Source organism: Thunnus thynnus, chromosome 1 (genome assembly GCF_963924715.1).
Source record: "Thunnus thynnus chromosome 1, fThuThy2.1, whole genome shotgun sequence".
Taxonomy (NCBI): Eukaryota; Metazoa; Chordata; class Actinopteri; order Scombriformes; family Scombridae; genus Thunnus; species Thunnus thynnus.
In genome coordinates, this window is record NC_089517.1 from 12,834,342 (window position 1) to 12,855,266 (window position 20,925).

Below are 20,925 nucleotides of genomic sequence, written 5' to 3' on the forward strand. Positions count from 1 at the left end.
TCTTCTCCTTCTCATATCCCATTTTTCCAGTTACCCTCCCTGGTGCGCTCCTCGCCCCCGTCTCTTCCACCTCATCCTCCCTCACTACACGTCGCTCCTCTTCCAACTCCTCCTCCGCCATGCAGACCTCATACCGACTTCCCAACCCCTTGCCACCCCTCCCTGTGCGCAAGGGTGTCCGAGGTCGTCGTCCCAAATCCCAGACTATTGCTTTGTTGAAGGCAGCGGCTGAGGCTGCTGCGGCGGCAGCAGCAGTAAATGGAGCATCACAGAGCCCTGCCAGAACTAGCTCTGGGGCTCAACTGGCCCCCAGACCACACAGGAAGAGAGGACCCAAGCCTGGGAGCAAGGTGAGATGTCACAAGAATTGTAATCTGTTAAACTGCGGTCCGCTGAACCTGCCATGTTATATTTTATGTATAGAGCTGATTTTGATAAAGAGTAGACAAGGTCAGAGGTGGACTTTTTGAGAGAAGGAGGGAGGAGTTCTTGTGGATGTTTAGGCATGATAAAAAACCCACTGAGGAGAAGTGCTTCATTTTAGAAGCTGCTGTATATACTGCTGTGCTGTTCATTGGTAGTCGTTAAATAGTTAAAAACACCTTCAATAAATCATTAACTAACAGCCTTTGTAGGTTACAGAGAGTTAATGAGATAGGGTTTGTTTGTTTTTTGCTCCAGAGGAAACCTCGGGTGGTGCAATCCCTCGGGGCGTCATCAGTTACAGCTCCGCCTCCAGAGACCAGACTGAGCTCCAGCCATGTCTCAGCGGACAACAACCATAGCAACAGCTCAAATGTAGTTTGCACAGGTAAATTGGATAACAGATGCAACTGAGTCTGATTCCTGAATGTATACTCATGTATATATGGTGGGTTTTAGCATCTGATGGTGAACTAGCTCGATTCTACAGTCAAGGACGAAAATGTCAAGTTGTCTTTGCTCTTGCTGATGTTTTTCTCTCATTGTGTCATCCCAGTGTGCGTCTATGTGAACAAACATGGTAACTACGGCCCCCATCTTGACCGAAAACTAGTGCAGCAGCTCCCAGACCACTTTGGCCCAGCTCCAGTCAACGCAGTGCTTCAGCAGGCTGTTCAGGCCTGTGTGGACTGCACGTACCAGCCCTCTGTGCTGCTGTCGTTCCTACAGAGCCAGTCCCACACAGGAGGAGAGGTCATCAGAGGTAAACATAGCGAACATCACAAACTATTCCCTCTGAGAGATGATGTCCTCAAATTGCTTGTTTTATTGGACTAACAGTGCAAACCCCAAATGTATTCACTGTGAAATGAGATGAAAAGGAGGAAATCCTCATATTTGAAAAGCTGGAATCAGCAAATATTTGCCATTTTTGCCTGAAGAATTATTTCGAGGGTTAAACGGTCACCAAAATTGTTGATTAATAATCATTTTTACATTACTCCAGTGGATGTTAGACCACATACTGTGAAAGGAATAGTTCAACATTTTAGGAAATATGCTTCATTGCTCTCTTGCCAACAGTTACATAAAAAGATCAATAACATTCATGTCTGTACGGTAAATATGAAGCTATAGCCTGCAGCCAGTTAGCTTAGCTCAGCATTTTTACACTTACTTTGTACATATTAACCGAACAGGATATAACATGTTAATTAAGAGGCTTTAGAGGTGCTGGTAGGCTGATTTTGTTACCCTTAAGTAGGGTCAGGCTAGCTGTTTCCCTTTGCTTCCAGTGTTTATGCTAAGCTAAGCTAATCATCTTTTGGCTTCAGCCTCATTTTTTCCGTACATGAGAGATCTTCTCTCTCAAGTCCTAGCAAGAAAGCAAATAAGTGTACTTCCCAAAATGTCGAACTGTTACTTTAACTGTCACTGCTTCTTAAAAAGCAGTTCTAGATAAATTCTAATGTATTCCTGTAACGCCATATAGCCCGGATAGGCAATCAGCCAGGTGAAATTGGTTTAAGCACACACTTGTGGGGCATGAATGTTACTTGGCTGTGTGTGTGTGTGTGTGAGAGAGAGAGAGAGAGAGAGAGAGAGAAGGGGGAGGAGGAATAAAAGACAGTGCCTGTGGCAGCAGCTGATGTGAGCACTGTGTCTGTAATCAGAAGTGACATGTGCGTCTAACCTGGTTTGCGATGCTGGGATTGGGTCTCCCTTGGGGGGCCGGATTGGGAGGGTATGGGTGAGGTTGGGTGGGAAGGAGGGGGAGGGGAGGGGGTTAATTTGTGGATTTGTGCAAGCTTGGCTTGGGTGGGAGGGTGAGGTTCAGGGTGAGGGATGGGGTGAAAAGTGTGGGTTTGTGCTTATAAAGGGAGGGAGCTAACCCAAAACCATCTGCTGTTTTTCTTTAACTGTGAATACAAACAGCATGTGTGAGCGGGTGTGTGTACATCCATACAGCACACAGAATAATAGCTGTTTGTGTTTTGCCCTCCAGTGCGGTCAGAGCATGGTATCCGCTACGTGAAACTGCCCTCTGCCTCCAGTGCTTCGTCTGTGCTGCGGTTCCTGGAGAACATGTGTCAACATCTGGAGAGTGACAGTCTGTTCAGTTCGCAGCCATTCAGCTCCTACAGCAAAAACACACGCTTCTACGACAGGACAAAGTCAGGTGGGCAAATGTGTGGATGCAGGAATTGAGAAGGGAGGGAGACTAAATATTTGACAAAAGGATTTAGCTTTTGGATTATGTGGATTCAGAAATGTTTTAACAAATTTTTAAATATTGTTAGAGGGAATCTTTGAACAATTTTACATGATATACTGTATGTTTTTGATACAGGCTCTGATCTAAATGCAGATAAAAAGAAAACATTTTCTGTTAATAAAATAAGTTTAGAGGATTGTGTGACCTTTTTGGAGGTATGAGTTCTAAATGCTTTGTACTAGAAGCTTTTATCTCCATCATTCTTGAAATGAGACATACATCAGACCTACTGAGTGAATCTCCTCGAGTCTTCCTACATATTATAAGTCAGTCATTTTATGAATGTTTGTATAGTCCTGTAATGAATGTGAAGCAACTTTCTGTTTTCTATTTGTGTTCGTGGTTTCTTTATCTCTCTTTATCCTTTCTTGAAACAGAACCACTGTCCCACACCGAGAACGGCCTGTCTAATGACGATTCCACAAAGGATCCTGCTCCCAGCACCCGATCCCTTCACACCGCGTCAGACTACCGAGCCACAAAGAAGGAGCGGCCATATTACCCTGGACACACACACACACCGCCACCCTTACGACGCGTCAGCTCCAACCCGACCGAAATTGGCCCAATACGTACACACAGACGAGTGGAGGGTAGGGTCAAATACACACAGTCACTAATATACACACCAGAGTAACATGATATTTATTTTATTTTTATTGCAACAGCTCAACACGTAACAGAACAACTCAAGCACAGAATGGTTCTGGGATAGCCTGTACAAGCGGGGTCTATCTCTCATAAAATATCTCTGTTGTTTTAACCTTTTCTCTCCACTTTTCACTTATTGGAGGTTGCAACTAAACCAGGAGACTGTGATCGTTTTTCCTATTAGAAGCAAAATCCTTAATGAATAACTTAAATTATTGTCTGGTACGTTCTGTGTTGCCTGTTGTCAGGGGATTTATTTTGTGGGACTTCCCATTTTAAAGTATGTCCTGCATTTTTCCTGGACCTTAAAAAAAAAGGATAGTTATCTTTTCCGCTAACAGTCCATCACCTCAATAGTTGATGTTTCCGCAACATTTGCGGGCATTTGAAAGGCATTTATGGCCCAGGTATCATCAATATCTGACCTCAGTAAACAAATAAAATCATGAGCAGATAGCATGATAATTGGTAAATATAGTTTGCAAACATGAGTCTGATTTGGTTCTCTGTTCTTTTGTCTTAACAATCTCCAGCAGCAAGCTCAACAACAGGCCCAGACCATGTGACACAGGAAAAGGAGAGTTCAGGGAACGACGCCTCCTCCTGGTCAGTTGGCGATGTTGTACGGTTTGTCCAAGAAGTTGATCCCCAAACTCTCGGCCCGCATGTTGAACTGTTCAGGAAACATGTGAGTAATTCTATTATACGAACTGTGTTCTTTGTCCTATTTACTTTAATTGTCAACATACTACAAGCCGCCGGTTCACCCCCTGTGTGTTTCATGCAATCGCCTGGTTAAATAAACTGTTCCAGACCTTTTTAGGGCCCCAATATACTCCACAGAAACTGTTTGCTGGATGGTCAAACATCTTTGTAAACCCCCTTCACCCATACCTTTGTCCAACCTGTGTCCAATAATTTCTTTAACTTTCTGTGACTGACAATCCCACTTCACACAGTGATTGGCCAGCTGTGCAGAGAGAACTTCTCTGAACTTCCCTTTTAAGCTCTTTTCTAAAAAAAAAAAATTTGTTGCGCAACTACTTCTGTCACTTCTGTTACTTTTTCTGACACTTGTCATGTTTGCAACGGAGTGGAACACTATGAATACCATCTAGCAGAGACTGTCAGAAATATTTAACAATTATCGCATCTCCCCTGAACTCTATGACGGGCAACTTTTCACTAATGGCCGGGTTATGCAAGAAAATGACTAGTTTGTATGATTTGTTGTCCGACCATGAAGGAAGGCAAAAGTGTTTATAGTTGCCCCGGATGGTCACAATAGAAGGCGGGGTGAAATAGAGTCATGGGGGGGAGATGAGATAATCGTTTACATATGGGGATAACGGCACACATTTTCAGACAGTGCCTCCTGGAAGTCATGTTGCACTCAGTTGTAAACATGAGAAGTGACAGAAATAATTGTGGAACAAATAAAAAAAAGAGAGCAACATTCAAATCCTGCTTAAATTCTCACCTCTGCACAGCTGGCCAATCACTGTCTGTTTGGGAAAGTTACAGAAATTGTCGGACGCAGTGTTGGAAAGGTGTGGGAGGAGGAGGTTCCTGAAGCCATTTGACCAAACGACAAACACTTCTGATGAAGTATACTTATGCTTTTAGTGACTTTGCTCAATATAAACCAGTCTGGAATTTCCATCATTCAATGCCTTTATCAAGTCATCAGCGTTTTGATCAACTTGTTCTGAGAGATGTTTGTAACCTGCCCTCCTGCTGACAGCATGTTCCTCTCTCCACAGGAGATTGATGGCACAGCTCTAATGCTGCTGCGCAGTGATGTCATAATGAAATACATGGGACTGAAGCTGGGCCCGGCGCTCAAACTCTGTCATCACATCGAGAAGCTGAAACAGACCAAACAATAGAGATGGAGGCGCTCTTCTCTCACTGGCAAACAAACACACAAACAAAGTCATTATTCTACAGGGAATTAGTGCAGTATAAACCCACCTGAACCAGGGTCGTAGCTACAAAGAAGACACTGAGGTCATGTCTTCCGTTTTTTTTTCTTTGTGAGTTTGGGGGTTTTAACAACCTGCAGGGAGTTCACTGATAAAAATGTACACATAGTGGGTATTTTATGAAGTGATTCCAGTATATTTATACTCACTTGTCTTCTTTTAGGCCAACAGATGAATTAATCAATAAAAACATGAAAAATCTAAGTAATTAAAGAAATCAAGATCTTCTTTTTGGTTTCTGTTGATATCGATATTTATTTTGTTGTACTTTGGATGACTCGTGACCTCAGTATTTCTAAAATCCTTGCTACGGCCCTGATCTGGTTTTTAAAAAATTTACAGACCACAGTTTACTTTTATATTAAAGCAGATACACAGTACATCAATTAATAATTTGCCTCAGTGTGATTAGTATCAAATTCCTGAGCATAGGTGTGAGTTTTGTTCATATTAGTGTCTTTTTGCCTTACTATGAACAACTAGAGGCCATATTTAAATCCACATTTTAATTTACCTCTACATTAACACTTTTACACACAAACGCAAGACATACACTGTAGGTTTTGCAGCTTTATCTCTTTGGATGTTTAGCTGTTTTTTTTTTTTTTTCCCTAGTCATAATTTCAGGACGGAGCCTCTACATACAAGTTTGGGAAGGTTAGTTCAGGTACTGGCAGTGAATGTCTCACTGCATTCTTTCTACCAATGCAATAACAATTCTGACTGATTGCTTCTTTTATAGACTGTCGTAAATGCAAGCCAGTGAATGTAAGAAGTCATGAGCATTATTACCAAGAGGTACTGAACAACTGGAGTGCCCCAGTTATCTGAATGAGAAGTGTTGCTCCCTAAAGTCAGTCAATCAATAAAAACAATTTTATTCATAAAAATCATTCATAAATTAACTATTCATAAATTAACTTTGGCAGAGAAGGCACAACTTGTGGATATCTTATTAAGAAAGAAAATGTTTCATTTGTTGTTGTTTTGCAGCGCGAGCTGTAGATGCAGAAAATCAGTCACTGAAGAGTTATTTTTTTATTCTTTATTTGTGTCTGTTTCATGTGCTGGAAGACATTCAAGCTGAACGATCTCAGCTTGAGCACTGACTTTGCTACATGATTGTATTATGCTTGGGCAGCCACACTATCAAACACACACACACAAACATAAGACATACACACACAATGACTGGAATACTAGAAATGTTGACATTAAAGGGGACCTATTATGCTTTTCCTTATTTTCAGTCATAGATATATAATGTTACAATGTCAGATGTTCACATTAAACGTGGCCAAAGTGTCAAATAATGAGGTAAACGTATGTAGAAATAATCTCTTTAAGCAAAAAGCACCAGCTTCAGAGTGCTCTGAATGCTTGGTTTTTTCTGCTTTCAGCCGGAGCTGATGTCAACTGGTGACAGATTTCTTCATATGGTCATCTGCTTCATGCACAGCATGCAAGATCACTGCTGGCATTCCCATTGTTTTGGGGGTAGTCACGCCGAGCCATGACTCAAGTTGAGCTGGCATGCTGTGAGTGTTTTTCCATTACACAGCATGGCAAACTAAAATAAGTAGTTAATCTGTTGGAGGTGTGCTGGTTGTCTGCAGTTCTTCATCAAACACCATCATCACTGCGGCTGTTTCTGCTTGTACTATTCCTCCGTGCATTATTTCCAACTGATCCGCTGAACAAATGGCTCCAAATATCTCTATGTTGTTGTGTCGCCTGGTTTTTAGCACCGCTAATGAAGCTCTGCTTATTAGGTTAGGAACCCATTTCATTTCCTGTAAATTCTTCACAATAAAAGTTTCCCATTATTTAGTCATTTAAAGGCTTTTAATTTAAAGCAGTAAAGCAGGATTTGTTGGGTTTGCATCAGCGGTAACTTAAAACAATTCAGATACGGCTGCTCCTCGGCAGGCTTCCGGAAAGCTGGCCAATCAGAACAGAGTGGGCTCATCGGGAGGGGGACCTTAAAGAGACAGGAGCTAAGACTGCCTGTTAGAGACAGAAGCTGAACTGAGGGGCTGCATAAAGGGCCAGTATAAGATATATAAGGAGCAAAAATCACCGGCAGTGTATCAGGCAAAGCTACTTTAGTGAAGAATAAAGGTACAGAGGTGGAAATGAGCATATTAGGTCCCCTTTAAAGTAAAGGCAAGGTCATTAACTGTCAAGTTTGAATGCTGTACAGAAAAGTGCTCCTAAATGAGTACAAGATCGAGAAACTGTTTTGTATAAAGTAAAGCCAAAAGGTTGTTTTTTTGATATCATTTTGTACTGTAACAAAGTGTATCAACCTGTATCAAGCGTAAGTGTAATCAAGTTTAATTCTGCCTGAAATCGTTTTTGTGTGTACCATCAAATAACTACCTACAGGACGATGTTGTGTCAGAGTAATTATTCACTTCAGTCTCAAAGTATTTGTCTGTTTTCGATGGCAGAAATACTATTTTTCTGAACATTTCAGAACCATTTTCAAACCAAATCATGTCTGTTGTAGCTGCATTTCACACTGTTGCTCTCCCATAGTGGTAACAAGTTGATACTTGAAACCGTCTTGCTTTAATGTGAAACTCAGGTTTTAGTAGTTTCCTAGAAGATGTTTTACATCATTAGCATTTTGTGTTCATGATTACAACATAGAGGGACTGCACAATAACCAACTATGTATATTTTTATGCCTTGTCATCTATCGCTCCGCAGCATTTCATATGTATATATTCAACTTTTTACTGTAAGTTCAAAAAAAAAGATGTTTGTTAAATATGTTTGATATGCATTCACACAATTAAACATTTGTTTACATCATCTTAGTGTTTGAGACCCCAGCATAAGGCCACCATAGTAGATACTAGCACATTTATTTTTTATGCCCAGTCCAGTGGTTCCCAACCTTCTTGGAATGTGACCCCTTAAAACAAAAAAAGAGGATGACTTGTAACCCATCATCACTTTTTTTCTGTTTTATTTTTAGAGACCTGAAAAGCTAAGTTTTGAAATGAATAGCATAGCAAAAATGTTCTGCTTTCCTGTTCTGTCAATCCTCTTGCAACTCCTCAGCTTTTGAGGGGTTACAAGGGTCCGTAGTTTTGCAACCACTATTCAGTATCCTGAAACATTCAAGAGCACTGGCAGAGCTCAATGTTCTTAAAGTTTTGGTGGGTTTTGTGTGTGAATCTGTTTGTGTGGGTATGGGGGTTGAGGGTCAAATGATCATGGATGTCTTATTTAAGGAGAGTGACAGGCCTATAGGAATCATTGTTCAAAAGATCAGAAGTTCAAATAGCTAGTCAGCAGCACTTGGGATAAACAGGCTCATTAGGGCTCCTCTTGTAGATTCTTTATGAATGGTATATGCTGTTTCCTGGCTCTGAAGTCAGCTACAACTACAGCCTAGCCTGACCTACTGTTTCATTTGATAAACGTTTAATGTTGTCTGAAAGACACTCTAAAATTGGGAGGCAAACTAAGGCTATGTACTGAGTGGCTTTTTTAAAAAAGGTTGTGATGGCTCCTGAAAAGAGAGTTCTTGTCTCTGTAATGAAGACAGAGACATTCCCATAGCACACAGCCTATATGGCATCAAGTACCTGTAAGTTAAATGAATAAAAGATAAAGCGATAATAATAATAATAATAATAAAAACTGGAATAATATAATTGTGGGTAAAAGTAGTGGTTACGACGGCTTATACAGTAGCATTCCCTTAAGAAACATCGAGGCTGTTTGGTAATTAACACTACAGTATATGAATCTGCCAATTATCGATAAATCAAGAGGAACTTCTGTCACAGGTTGTTCAAACCGTCGGTTCAGTTAAGAAAGGACACCAGGACTATTAGCTAGAGGCTAACGGTTAACGCTATATGTCGGTGTGTTAACGTAAATAAACAAAACGCGGTGACAAGTTCCAAAGAGACAGCTGTCCTTGTCCTCAGGATAGTCTCCCATCAGAGTGAGTGTACACACAATAACCGCTCAGACACGGACACAAGTTAACTAGTTACCTAGCTAGTTAGCTAGCCCGAAAGACGTTAACTGCAGGTGACTTGTGTTGCTAGGAGACAGCTTGGCTCGTTTAGTTGTTGCCGACGGTTGACCCCAAAATGGAACTTAGAACGTCTTTAACTCACTCACAGTTGTGCAGTCAAGACAGATCAAAAAACAGATAAGTACCTGCGTGACATTACTCAGTTCCTCAAATGTATCAAGACCAGGGAGGAAATAAAACCAAATTAATTCAGGTAATGTCATCATAATGCTGTTTCTTAACAGGCAACCCACAAATAATGTTAACATTTTATCATAGGTATGAGAAGAGGTATGAGGTAGTTTTCTCACAATTCTGAAGTGCTCTGTGAAAATGATGAGATCTAGAACCAGATGTTTGAAGTTTTTTGGGGCTAAAGTTTAAGTTATGTCTCATTAAAAACGTATTTACACGTTTATTCACATTTTATACAGAAATTGTAAATACAGAAGTGATTCTAATCTGCTAAATCCTAGCTAGAACCATCTTTTTTTAGGAGTAAGTAAGTAAGTAATGTTAAGTAAGTTTTTAGGGGTAAAATGCAAGTTATGTCTCAAGTTAGTCAAGACAAGTCCAAGTAAAGTCTTATATGTTGTCAAAGCAAATCTCAAGTCTCAGATTTTAAAAGTCCCTGTGGACAAGTTCAAGTCAAGTCACAAGTAAGCAAAATGCAAATCTGTCAGGTCTCTGAATGCTTACCATTATAATTAATTGGCATTTAAAAATTTTCCTTTCAAAGTTGTGGTCATACATAGGCCTACATAATTGACCAAGATCCATTCAATGCATCTGGTGTGCACTTTCTGTCATTTATTTATTTTTCTTGCATTTCATCAGGTCAAAACTTGAGACTTGAATGTTTTCACTCTCAAGACAAATCTTTCAAGAGTCAGGTCTCAGAGCAGTTACTCTTAAGTCAAGTTTCAGTTTGACTTGACTCAAGTCTTAAGTCTACAGCCTTGAAGTTATAATTATGAGAAAACTCAAACATGTTTTTCTTTTGACCTGTTGAGCCTATTTTTCAGTTCACCCATAATGAGTCTAAGTTGAATCTTGTTTAATACTGGACTATTGGAGACAGCATTTTTAGGAGAAATTCTGTAATTAAGGCTGAAACTAGATAATATTAAAACACTGCCATCTAGTGGAGAGATTATCTCCATGCACTTGGTTCAGATTGGGAGGAAATGAAGTGTCACACAAAAGGCCTTCCGTTTCAACGCAATCACATTTATTGGCTTTTTTTCTATGCACAGTTACTAAGCAGCCTGATGAGCTGTTAAAATGAATTAGTAATAGAATAATGGAATTTTCACAATGTTGTACCCACCCCCCCAAAAAATAAATACAAGACTGAAGGTGTTGCACAGCTCCAAAAGATACAAAGGCTTGGAAATAATCATGTAAACTTTGAAAAAAAAACTTCTTTGTTTTTATTCTTTTATTTATTTATTTTACAAAAGAAAGAATTTGCAACATTTTTCTTCTTTAAAAACGTATTTACAGGTTTATACAAAAATACAAAAGTGATTCAAATCTGTTAAGTCCTAGCTAGTTTTAAACATGGAGCTTCTTTTAAATAGACAGTTACACTGTGTCTTCAACATCTGTGTTTTTTGTGTTCTCTAACACATATTTTAAAGTCTGTTTAGTGTTATTCCATACTGTACACCTTTGAAAAAATATCCAGTTGTTGTTGTCACACTTCCCTTTAGGGCAAAATTGCGTGCAGACATTGGAAAACAGGCTGGAACGAAAACTCTATAAAGGTTATAGATTTTTGTTTCGTTGTATTCCCAAGCTGCTGAGGACTGAGGTTTGAGAGGGCTAAATGAGTGCTAAACTAGAGTCTGTATGGCAACCTCACAGTTTTTCTTTCCAATCAAATTGTGTCAATCAATCAACTATCCACTGCTTTCAGAAATGAAAGAAACAGTAAAAATACCCCTATAGCATCAACGCCAGGTACAATATGGAAAAATCCCACTAAACAAATTGTCAATACTGAGTGTTTTTGTTATCAAACTTTTAAAATGGTATTTCACAGAGTCACATTGCATTATTCATGTAATACTGTATTAACCGTACAGATTCATTTATATTAATTATTCAATAATATTAAATGTTTTGTGGGAATCAGAAAATTCTGAAGTGAGTCAAAAGTAAAAACAATGACTTTTTGATCAGCTTTTGGGTCTATGAATGGTTACTTTTCCATTTCCATGTTTTGTTTTGTTTTTTTTATTTGTACATTTATTTTATCCAAAGAAGTTAGTCCAGATATGCACTTTAAAGTGAACCAGCAGTTTCTCCTGGAAAGTATGTCTCTCACTCCAACTTTCACAGCTCCAGCAAGACTAGGACCCAGCACCAAAAGTGTTCAGATTCTTCCTCCTGACAGATTCTATATAATTTTCTTTACAGTCTCTTAAACATATGATTGTCCAGTGAGTAGATATACAGTACAAGATAAACCCCTGTTTGTGATCACGACTATACAGAACAGAATTAGCCAGACAGTTTGTACATCTATAGAACACACTATTGAACTTGACATTTGAACGGAAAATACAAAATCTTTTCTCGTGTTATGGAGACATCCCTCAGATAAAAATAATGATATGGTGGTATCCTTTTCTTTTCTTCTTCTATTTTTTTCTTTACTTATTGCATGCGATAGAAAACACAACAAATAAAACAATGAACAGGAACAAGTGCGCTTCAGCATGGGTATGATGAATGTAAAATTCTAATAATCAGTTCACAGCTTTTTACTCTCTCCGTCTTACACAGTGTCAGTTCTGCAATTCAGATTCGCTGAGTATCAAACAGTTGTGGTTTTGCTATCTATCTATCTATCTATCTATCTATCTATCTATCTATCTATCTATCTATCTATCTATCTATAGCATTTACAATAAAACAGTAATATACTTGCTGAGGTATTCACAGAATACAGTGAATGGTTTCTATTGAAGTACGGTCTCTCAATGTAAGAAGTATATGTGTTGTGTTTGCTGTGGTAGGCAGGTGAGAGTTCAAACTTTAAACTGATGATCATTTCCTTCGGTAACACGTTTTACGCCAAACTCTGGTGTTAAGTAGAAAAGGCTGCAACAATGGATGCATTGCTGACGCTTAAATATTGATGATATCTAGACCTTTCCTCCTCTTGTCTCCTCTCTTGCAGATATTGTGATATAAAGCTTGGAGGGTAAGACAAAATGGTATACACCAGCCACTGGGTTGAGCTTTCACCTGTCTAATGCTACTGGGTCAGTGCAAATGAAGGAGAGGCAACAAGGAGAGGAGAACAGTGTATATTGTTGAGATTTGTGTGTAATGTCAGTGAGACCTGTTTTTCTTTGCTACACTCAGGTTGATTCCCTATAAAATTTCTGCTCATTGTTTTATATAGATATGATTTTATATTCAGTACAAATATACATATGCGATTTCATTATAAGATATATTTTCTTCTCAAGGAATATTCTTGAAGAATCATGAAGTGCAAAAGAGAGGTTGGTTCTTGGAAACCTTTCCAGATTAACCTCTAGTCAAACCGATTGAGGACCTTCTAAAGCATTTTCACCGTCTGCACTCAATGGTATCTTTAAAACTGCGTTGAAATGCACCTTTTCCACTTCAAGTCAGCACAGCGCAACTGGCCAGCAACTGGAAAAGCTCTAATCAGTCTATACATACTAGATTTTAAGGTTGAGTTTAAATAAGTATGTGATTCTGGTGGAACATGGCCCAAGTCCATGTATATGTGCAGGGACTTAAAATTGCCCTACTAACAACCACCTCTAGTAGAGAAAGGCCACTGTGCGATTGTCCAAAATTAGCCTGTTTCTTTGACAAATGGGCCCCATCTAGGCACAAGCCCTTGCTCCTTCTTGTTAGACACTCAAATCTGAGATAAATCAACTTAGATCACTGGCAATGTGGTACAGATATCACTAAAACCTTTCACAGTGAAAGATTAATTATTCTTATAATACAAAGGAACCACAAAAATGTCGACAGAAACCAGGATCCAGGGGATGTTTCCATATAGGGTCATGCAACATGGTGAAACTTTATCATCATGTTCTGAGGCGCAGTTTTACAAAAATACATGCATCATGTTATCTTTTTGGATATAATTTATGTGAAGAAATATATGATTGGCTCTGTGTGATATACTCTCTATGCCAGGTCTGCAGATGGAAATATAATAGATAAGTTGGTGCTGTGTTGAGATAATGTTGTTGGTAACTTCCTCAAGAAACAACCCTTGCTTGTTGGCAGGAATATTGAGTATGGACTCTGGGAAGTCTGGCCACTGCTTTGGGCACCAAAAATTGAAAGTATATTAAATTTCATAAGAATTTTTAATTTTCATGAGAAAGCAGTTCCTCAGCGACACACACACACCCACACCACTCAAAACACAAGAAGTAGAAATATCAGTGGATGTTGCATGTGTCTGTACATGCACGCGCACGTTGTCCATTCTCCACAAAATTTCTTTTCTTATCATAATTTACCAAACATTCTGGACTGTTTTTTTATTTTTAAAAAAAGACAGTTCAATCAAAATAGGTCTTAAGTTTTGCTCTTTTAACTATGAGGGAGCTATTCTTTTGATAATACAGTATTAAGGTATATTCTCAAAGTTTTCAAAATCATACCTTTATGATTCAGTAACTCACAACACTGTCTAACACCCTTAAATAGAATAGTAGATCCAAATACTGGGTGCATTTTAGCAACAGTCAGATTTTATGTGTTGCAAGCATTTGACAATTGGCCTTGATGAGACCCCTATCCAAGATTATAAAAGTAGAAGGGGCCATTTCAAATGTAGGGCACAGCCAAGAATAGAGGACATCTCTCATCGGGTGGTTTTAGGAGGATCTGTCATCATGGGGGCTCCCATCTGAGTTCTCTGTCTCCCCTTCAGAAATGGCTTGCATGGGGGCTGTGTAGAGGCGGCTGCGTGTACTGTAGCGACTGCTGTTGGCTACAGGGGGGATCCGAGAACGGCCCTGTCGAGATGCAGCTGACATGGGCAGGGTTTTGGGGGTGAAACTCTCAGAGTTGGCCCTGGGAAATAGACCTGTTATCTGGATTGGTTCCAGACCAGGAATGGGGGGCTCCTGGAGTGCAGAGGGTGGTTCCTCCACCTGTCTAATGGGCCCTTCCTGAAGGGACTCCCCAGGGGTCTTGGGGGTGATAGGGCTCTTCAGAATCTCTGTAGCAGACATGCGGTAGCTGGAATCAGACCTGCTGCCTTTCTTCAGCAAGAGGAGTTTGAACTCCTCATTGGACGTGCTGGATTTCTTGGCGCTGCGGTAGATGGGCACAGGGGCTCGTTGTGACCCAGCAGCAGTGGCCAAGGTGGCTGGGATGTTGAGAGGAGGGGCTGGCGGGATAATGATGGTGGAGACATTGCCAGGGGTCACTGGTGTTGTAGGGCAGAGACGGGACTTCACATTCAAGTCTCCCGAATCTTTACGGCCCAGGACCTTTCTCTTGGATCTATGAGGAAATGAGGAAACAGTTTAGTCATAATTAAGATTTAGACAGATAGTGGATAGATAAATGGTTGACAAAATAACATAAACATAATAAATTAAGTTTGAATCACCACTAAAAGACTGACAGCACCTGTGTATCATGGCAAACAGATCCTCAGTTGTACGGGTCTTGTTGGGTGATGTTATAATAATGTCATCATCCACTTTGGTGTCATCCGTCAGAGGGGAAAGTGAATTGTCACTGGGAGTGGAATCTGTAGCAAACGATATTCCTATCACATGTCATCTGGTTGTCTGATCATTTAGTATACAATTGGTGAAATAACCATCCTTTAAACCTTGTTCTCTGTTTATGATTAAAGGTTAATGCATGATTGACCAGCAGTTGAAGAGGTTATTAGCTCCATTTTTGGAAATTAGCATGTAACTGTTTTAAATCTTACCTTTACTGAAGTAGTCCTCAGTGTCAGGAGTGGTGGAGTCGTCTTTACTCTCCTGTGGCTGCTGATGGGCACTTCTGGTAGCACCTGATGTCACTTCCTCCTCTTCTTCCGGCTCTTCTTGTCCTCCTTTCCTTGCATCGCTGATTAGGTAAGGATGCGATGTTTCCACTGTGGTACCAGGCACTTTGACTGGACTAGCCCAGGGCCCTGAGTCTAAGTGGGATCCCCCAGCAAACTCATATGCTGGGGGTGGAGGGTGGTCTGATCGCATGCCTCCTCTGGAACATGCAGCCCTCGGCGGTTCTTTCACTTGCTCTTCCTCTTCTTCCTCATCATCTTCATCGTCATCATCATCCTGGGAGAACGAGCGTTCCCCCAAAACCCTAAACTCAGAGTGTGCATGAGCTGAGTGCGTGAGCCCTCTGAATTCTGTGTGTGAGTGGATATGTGTGTGTAGATCCACTGGTGAAGGGTGGGGAGCACGTGGCACGGGCCGATGCAAGGGTGAGCTGTCCTCAGAGTGTTCTGATGATGAGTCCATCCGGGTTCTGAAGGCCGTCATAGCCCAGAAGGTTCCAGGTCCATAGCGGTCTTGTCTGAGTAGTAGGCTTTCATAGGATGGAGGCCCATCAGGGTGGCGGCCAGGGGGAGGTGGTTGTGAATGTTCAGGGGAGGAAGTGTGGTCCTGAGCTGGGGGTCTGGGAGGTGGTCTGCGAGGAGGAAGAGGCCTAGTGTTAATAGGAGGTGGAGCCAGAGTAGAACCACTAGGAGGACATTTGGGTCTAGTAGCAGTCTCAGCTCCACTTGTTGATTCCTGGTCTGCAGTGGTAGCACTGTCTGTAGATTGACTGATGGAGTGGAGCTGAACTGAACGAAGAGCAGACGGAGTTATCGCCAATAGATTTGAGCTGGGAATCAAAGGTGCAGAGTTTGAACTCAGCGGAGGGTTGGTATTTGATGCCTCAGGGGCCAACAACTTTGTACCGGTGGCTAAAACGTTTGCAACTCTGTGTTTGCTGTGGTGGAGCGTGTGCATGTGGTGTGTCCTGTGGGATAGTGTGTGTCTGACATAGCCACCATGAAGAACATTGAGATCAAGTTGAGAAGGTGGAGGTGGGAAGTCTGGGTCTCTTTTATAGCCAGAGGAAATGGAAGCTCCATCTCTGGGGAAGTGTTGCAGCGAAGAGAGAGAAGACTTCCTCTCGGGCACTTTGGGCTTTCTCTTGCCAGTTGAGGGTGACAGAGGTCCTGGGAAGAATGCTGCCGAAGATGAGGGCAAGGTTGATGTTGGAGTCTCTGATTGACTGGAGTAGCCACTTGATGGTGAGGCCAGGCCAGCCAGCTTCTCAGGTGATCCAAGTTTGAAGTCTCCAGGTGGGAGAGGTGGACTACTTGCCCTAGTCTCTGAAGCCTGGGCAAGGGCCTGGGTTTGGGTTTCTGTGGAGGAGGAAGAGCTGTCTGGTGACTTGATACACTCCATGACAGTCGTACCTGTGGCGGTGCTTGAGTTGGACATGGATGCGTACTCACCATTGTTGGACTTCAGCTCAGTGTTGTGAAGCCACAGATCTGCATAGTCAGATTGCACAGCACCTTCATCCTTAAATGAATGTGTATCTGCAGAGCTGAAGGACATGGGCTCTACTATGTCCACAGTTTCACCCAACCCCATTCCCCATGTTCCCATAGGCTCTGCCACAAGACAAGATGTCTGTAATGGTTCTGGAGCACCTCCAAGCTCTAGATCCAGCTTCATATCTGTGGAAGACAAGGTAAGTTCTTGTTCACTAACCATCTTTGGTTGATCCTGATCTGCCTGCGTGTCTGTTCCGACATCAACGCTACTACTCGTGTCCCTAAGTGAGGAGGTTCGTTTGGGTGGTGGAGGTTTGACTTTTGGTTTCCTCAGTGGACGACTGGACCTCCCCAAGGTCATAGTGCCTGCTCTGAAGTCAGCTGAAGGCTGGGTGTAAACTCCATGGGATAGTGGTGCTGCCACAGTGTTTGATTGGCCACAATGAGGCCCTGGGTCTGCATAGTTATACATGTATCCTCTGTAACTCTGATTACACTCCCCAAAATGCACAGAAGAGGAGTAGAAACCCTCTGTGTCTGATGGGTAATGAGAGCCAGGGTCTTTTTCAGTGTTGATGGTCTTGTTGTCACTGAAACAGGTTTGGTCTTCTAGACCTTGTTTGGAGCTGTACTCCTGGGCTAACCCATGGCTCTGGCTTAGGTTGTGGGTCTGGTCAGGGTCTTGGTCTGGATCATTCTGGTCTTGGTCTGGAGGATATGTCCATTCCCCCTCACTGGCTGTACTGACCCCTGCATCATCCAGCTGGTCTGTGGCTGAGGATGTGAATGAACTTGACCTGTGGCCCTGGCCCTGGGGTCTGAGGTCAGAGTGGTATGAAGGATCCAGGGAAAATCCCTCATCAATGGCATTGGGCACAGTGTTGAGTGATAGCTCTGAGTCACAGTGGGATGAGCCTGTCAGTGGTGGAGAAGAGGGTGGGGGAATGGTTTCAGAGGTCTGAGAGGGGCAGGTGGAGCTGGAACCACTCCAGTTCCCGCTTGATGACTGGTGGTCCTCCTTGTGGTCAACATGGCTTCCCAGGACTCCTGTTGTAGACACAGAGTGAATAGGGCTGCTGAAAGTATCTGAACTCGATGAAATCTCACAGCTGCCCATGTCAGCCTTGCGGGGCAAACGAGAACGGCCCCTCTCCATCCAGCTATGCTCTGGGCTCCCTCCTCCTCCACCCCCTCTGTCTCTCTCTCCAGATCGTTGCAACCTCTTTAGGCTTCCAAGTTGCAGTGGCTCAGGAGCTGCCTGGTCATCTGTGCTCTCTTCTTCATCCTTCATCATCATCATCTTCATCCTTGGACTAGGACCAGGTGGAATAAAGTCCTCTGCTTCATATGGTGACAACTCCTCATCGTCGTCGTCATCATCATAATTGTCATCGTCATCGTCATCACTGTCCATCAAGCGTCCACCTTCTCGCGGAAGGCTACGAGATCGCAAGCGTCCACCATGGGCTGCAGCACTAGTGTATGTGGAGTCTGACTGGTCACCAAGGGAAGAAATGTTGCCTGTTGAATGGGACAGAGAGGCAGGGATTCCCTGATGGCCACGTTGAGCTCTAATGCGTCGTCTGGAGGGAGCAGCTGTACCTGAAGAGGGAATGACAGAAAAGAGAGTGGGAAACAAAGGGAGACATATCTTAATTCACACTGATGTTGGCCATATGGACTACCCCATTTTAATAGCAGGGTGCCATTTATATACCATTTTAATCCCACTTTGATGAATCTAGTTTGAGGGTGACAGTATGCTGATTTGATATTATTGAAGGCCTACAGTTAGTTGTCCTGTTCAAACTTAGGAATGGCTAATAACCAGTTAGTCCTCTGAACATACTGTAAGTTTATCCAGCCATAAAAATGATCCTACAAAATCATCATAGCAAAGACTGCAAAGTCAGACATCTTAATTTATAGCTGGACTAAATTTAATAAACTTATTTTTAGTCTGTAGCACAATTATAAGAGCCTGACAGACTAAAGGGAACTGGGATAAAGAGGCAGACACACTTGTCCATTCTAAGGAACTTACATGCTATAAGGAAATCATCTGTCTGGCAGCCAGAGTCACGAGTGTGATGAAGGCGACCACTGATTGAGAGGTCTTCCTGACACAGAGAGAGTTGGTGTGGATTGGCATGGACGATCACTGTGCGCTCTCGGGCTACTGGTGATTCATCTGAGTCTGAATGCAAAGTGACAAAGCATGTTGGACATAATGTAAAAATCTTTTCATAAGACGATGTAAGGAAAAGATAACCAAACATAGTCTCCACATTTGGAGTTTTTTTCTGTGTCTGTGAACAACTTAATCTTATTTTTGTAGTTTTGGTCATTAATCCTACAGGTAATGGTAACATTTTACTCACTAGCTTGCAGAGATTTAGGAGCTCCCTGACTGATTATCAGATTCTACACAAATTCACAGGTTAGCCATTTTTCTAAACCCGTATTTTTTGGATTCAAAAACAAATGTAAGGTTAAAGCATCTGAAATGCACATTACAATTGTCCCTTGCTTTGTAAAACTGCATGCATGTGTAACAGTCTATGGTAATTACAATTAAATAGGCCAAAGTTGAACCAAGAGAATTAACTAGCACAGTTTGGGTAACAGTCTTTTTGGGGCATTTTCTTGCCTTTAATAGGCAGTGACAGTGGACTGATGACAGGAGACGAGTGAGAGAGAAATAAAAAGGTTGGTTCATCGTCTGTGTTTCAACCCTTAAGTCACAGAGACATCCCAGGTAACAGTTTTAATGGGAGACCTAGTATTTTTGTTTGCATGTGATTGTTGCACATGCAAACAAAACAGAAAAACATTCAGCTTCCCATAATTGACACATGGATGTATTAGCATGGTCATGGCCCAGATCTCAGCAATTAAAGTTGTAAAATGTTGGTAAAATATGAATAAACAGCAACAATTGCCAAACCTACAAAATGAAGACCCATATAGACAGTAAAATAACCCTAAATTGTCCATCATGGAGCAGATGTGCACCATAACATACCCATGTCTTGTTGTACTCGTTTTGGTATTCCTGTAATAGTCTTCCTCCTCCTTAGCTTCCTTCTCCTCTGAAGAACGGACTGGGAATGGACTAGAGAGCAACGGGCACTTGCTTCCCTGTCAAATCCAACTCCTGAAATAACAACACAGAAGACATAAGCCATATAAATGCTGGTTCCTGTTTTATCCTTGCCAACTTTGCTCTTACTTAAAACTGGAGTGTGGGACTTTTGTCTTCCCCTTTTGGCAGTGAGAGTAATTACAAAAATACTGTCGACACATGCTTACATCAGGCTCCGCCGTAGCCTATTCCATTGCTACTGTTGCAGCTATAAAACGGTGGTTAAATTGTTTTGAGCATCAATCCCCATGAAATGACTTGTTTCACTATCAGAGTTTGATCCATTCGGCCTGATAACATTCGGGAAGTCTAGTAGAGTCACATGATTAAATTATTTTATCCCCATTCAAGTTAGTAGAGAGCTAATTGGAAGTTAGCCGGCTTGACTGGCAGAAGTCTTTGATGCGCTTGCCCTACCCATAGAGTATGCACAGTATGCATTCATCCATCCAGCACGGCAATGTCAAATCTGATACCAGATACAGAGAGATTTATCTGGCAATGATAGGCTAATCAGCATTGTGTGAACTTGTTTGGCAAGGGCTTGAATGTAACAGACGCTCATTTATATGTAAAAGTTCTGCACTGCAGGTTAAATTTTTCTTTTTTCCCTTCTTTATCTTACCTGTGACATTGATGGGGATGATACAGGAGGAGATGGCATGAGAATCAGCATTTGTCTTCTTATCTGATGGTGGGAGGTTTTCCTTGGACCAGTTTGTCTGTTTATCCTGGGTCGAGGGAGCATTGGGAGCTGAGGCCTTGGCTCTGTGGCCTCCTAAGACCTCACCACCATCACCTTCCCCTGTCGAGGTAGCCTGGAAGAAAGGGATAGACAGCAGCAACATTATATACACTCTA

General features: G+C 41.7%; 2 protein-coding genes across 6 annotated transcripts in view; one reads left to right on the top strand and one right to left on the bottom strand.

Annotated features, from left to right (window-relative positions):
* scml2 (Scm polycomb group protein like 2) overlaps positions 1 to 8,154 on the top strand; it is a 29,668-nt gene extending 21,514 nt beyond the window's left edge. For 3 of the 4 annotated variants that reach the window (XM_067585421.1, XM_067585444.1, XM_067585436.1), the window contains 7 exons: positions 31 to 350; positions 682 to 811; positions 980 to 1,186; positions 2,429 to 2,602; positions 3,076 to 3,291; positions 3,883 to 4,037; positions 5,113 to 8,154. In XM_067585421.1, coding sequence (XP_067441522.1) covers positions 31 to 350; positions 682 to 811; positions 980 to 1,186; positions 2,429 to 2,602; positions 3,076 to 3,291; positions 3,883 to 4,037; positions 5,113 to 5,238 — 1,328 coding nt within the window. In that variant the 3' untranslated portion in view covers positions 5,239 to 8,154. The remainder of the gene's footprint in view (positions 1 to 30; positions 351 to 681; positions 812 to 979; positions 1,187 to 2,428; positions 2,603 to 3,075; positions 3,292 to 3,882; positions 4,038 to 5,112) is intronic. The other variant, XM_067585428.1, reaches the window with a different exon arrangement.
* Positions 8,155 to 10,585: 2,431 nt separating this feature from the next.
* Positions 10,586 to 20,925, bottom strand: part of nhsb (Nance-Horan syndrome b (congenital cataracts and dental anomalies)) — a 56,586-nt gene continuing 46,246 nt past the window's right edge. The window contains exons 7-12 of one of the 2 annotated variants that reach the window (XM_067585462.1): positions 20,690 to 20,882; positions 19,945 to 20,076; positions 18,964 to 19,116; positions 15,345 to 18,521; positions 15,032 to 15,155; positions 10,586 to 14,902 (exon numbers count right to left, since the gene is read on the bottom strand). In XM_067585462.1, coding sequence (XP_067441563.1) covers positions 14,269 to 14,902; positions 15,032 to 15,155; positions 15,345 to 18,521; positions 18,964 to 19,116; positions 19,945 to 20,076; positions 20,690 to 20,882 — 4,413 coding nt within the window. In that variant the 3' untranslated portion in view covers positions 10,586 to 14,268. Of the gene's footprint in view, positions 14,903 to 15,031; positions 15,174 to 15,344; positions 18,522 to 18,963; positions 19,117 to 19,944; positions 20,077 to 20,689; positions 20,883 to 20,925 lie in introns of both variants that reach the window. The other variant, XM_067585453.1, reaches the window with a different exon arrangement.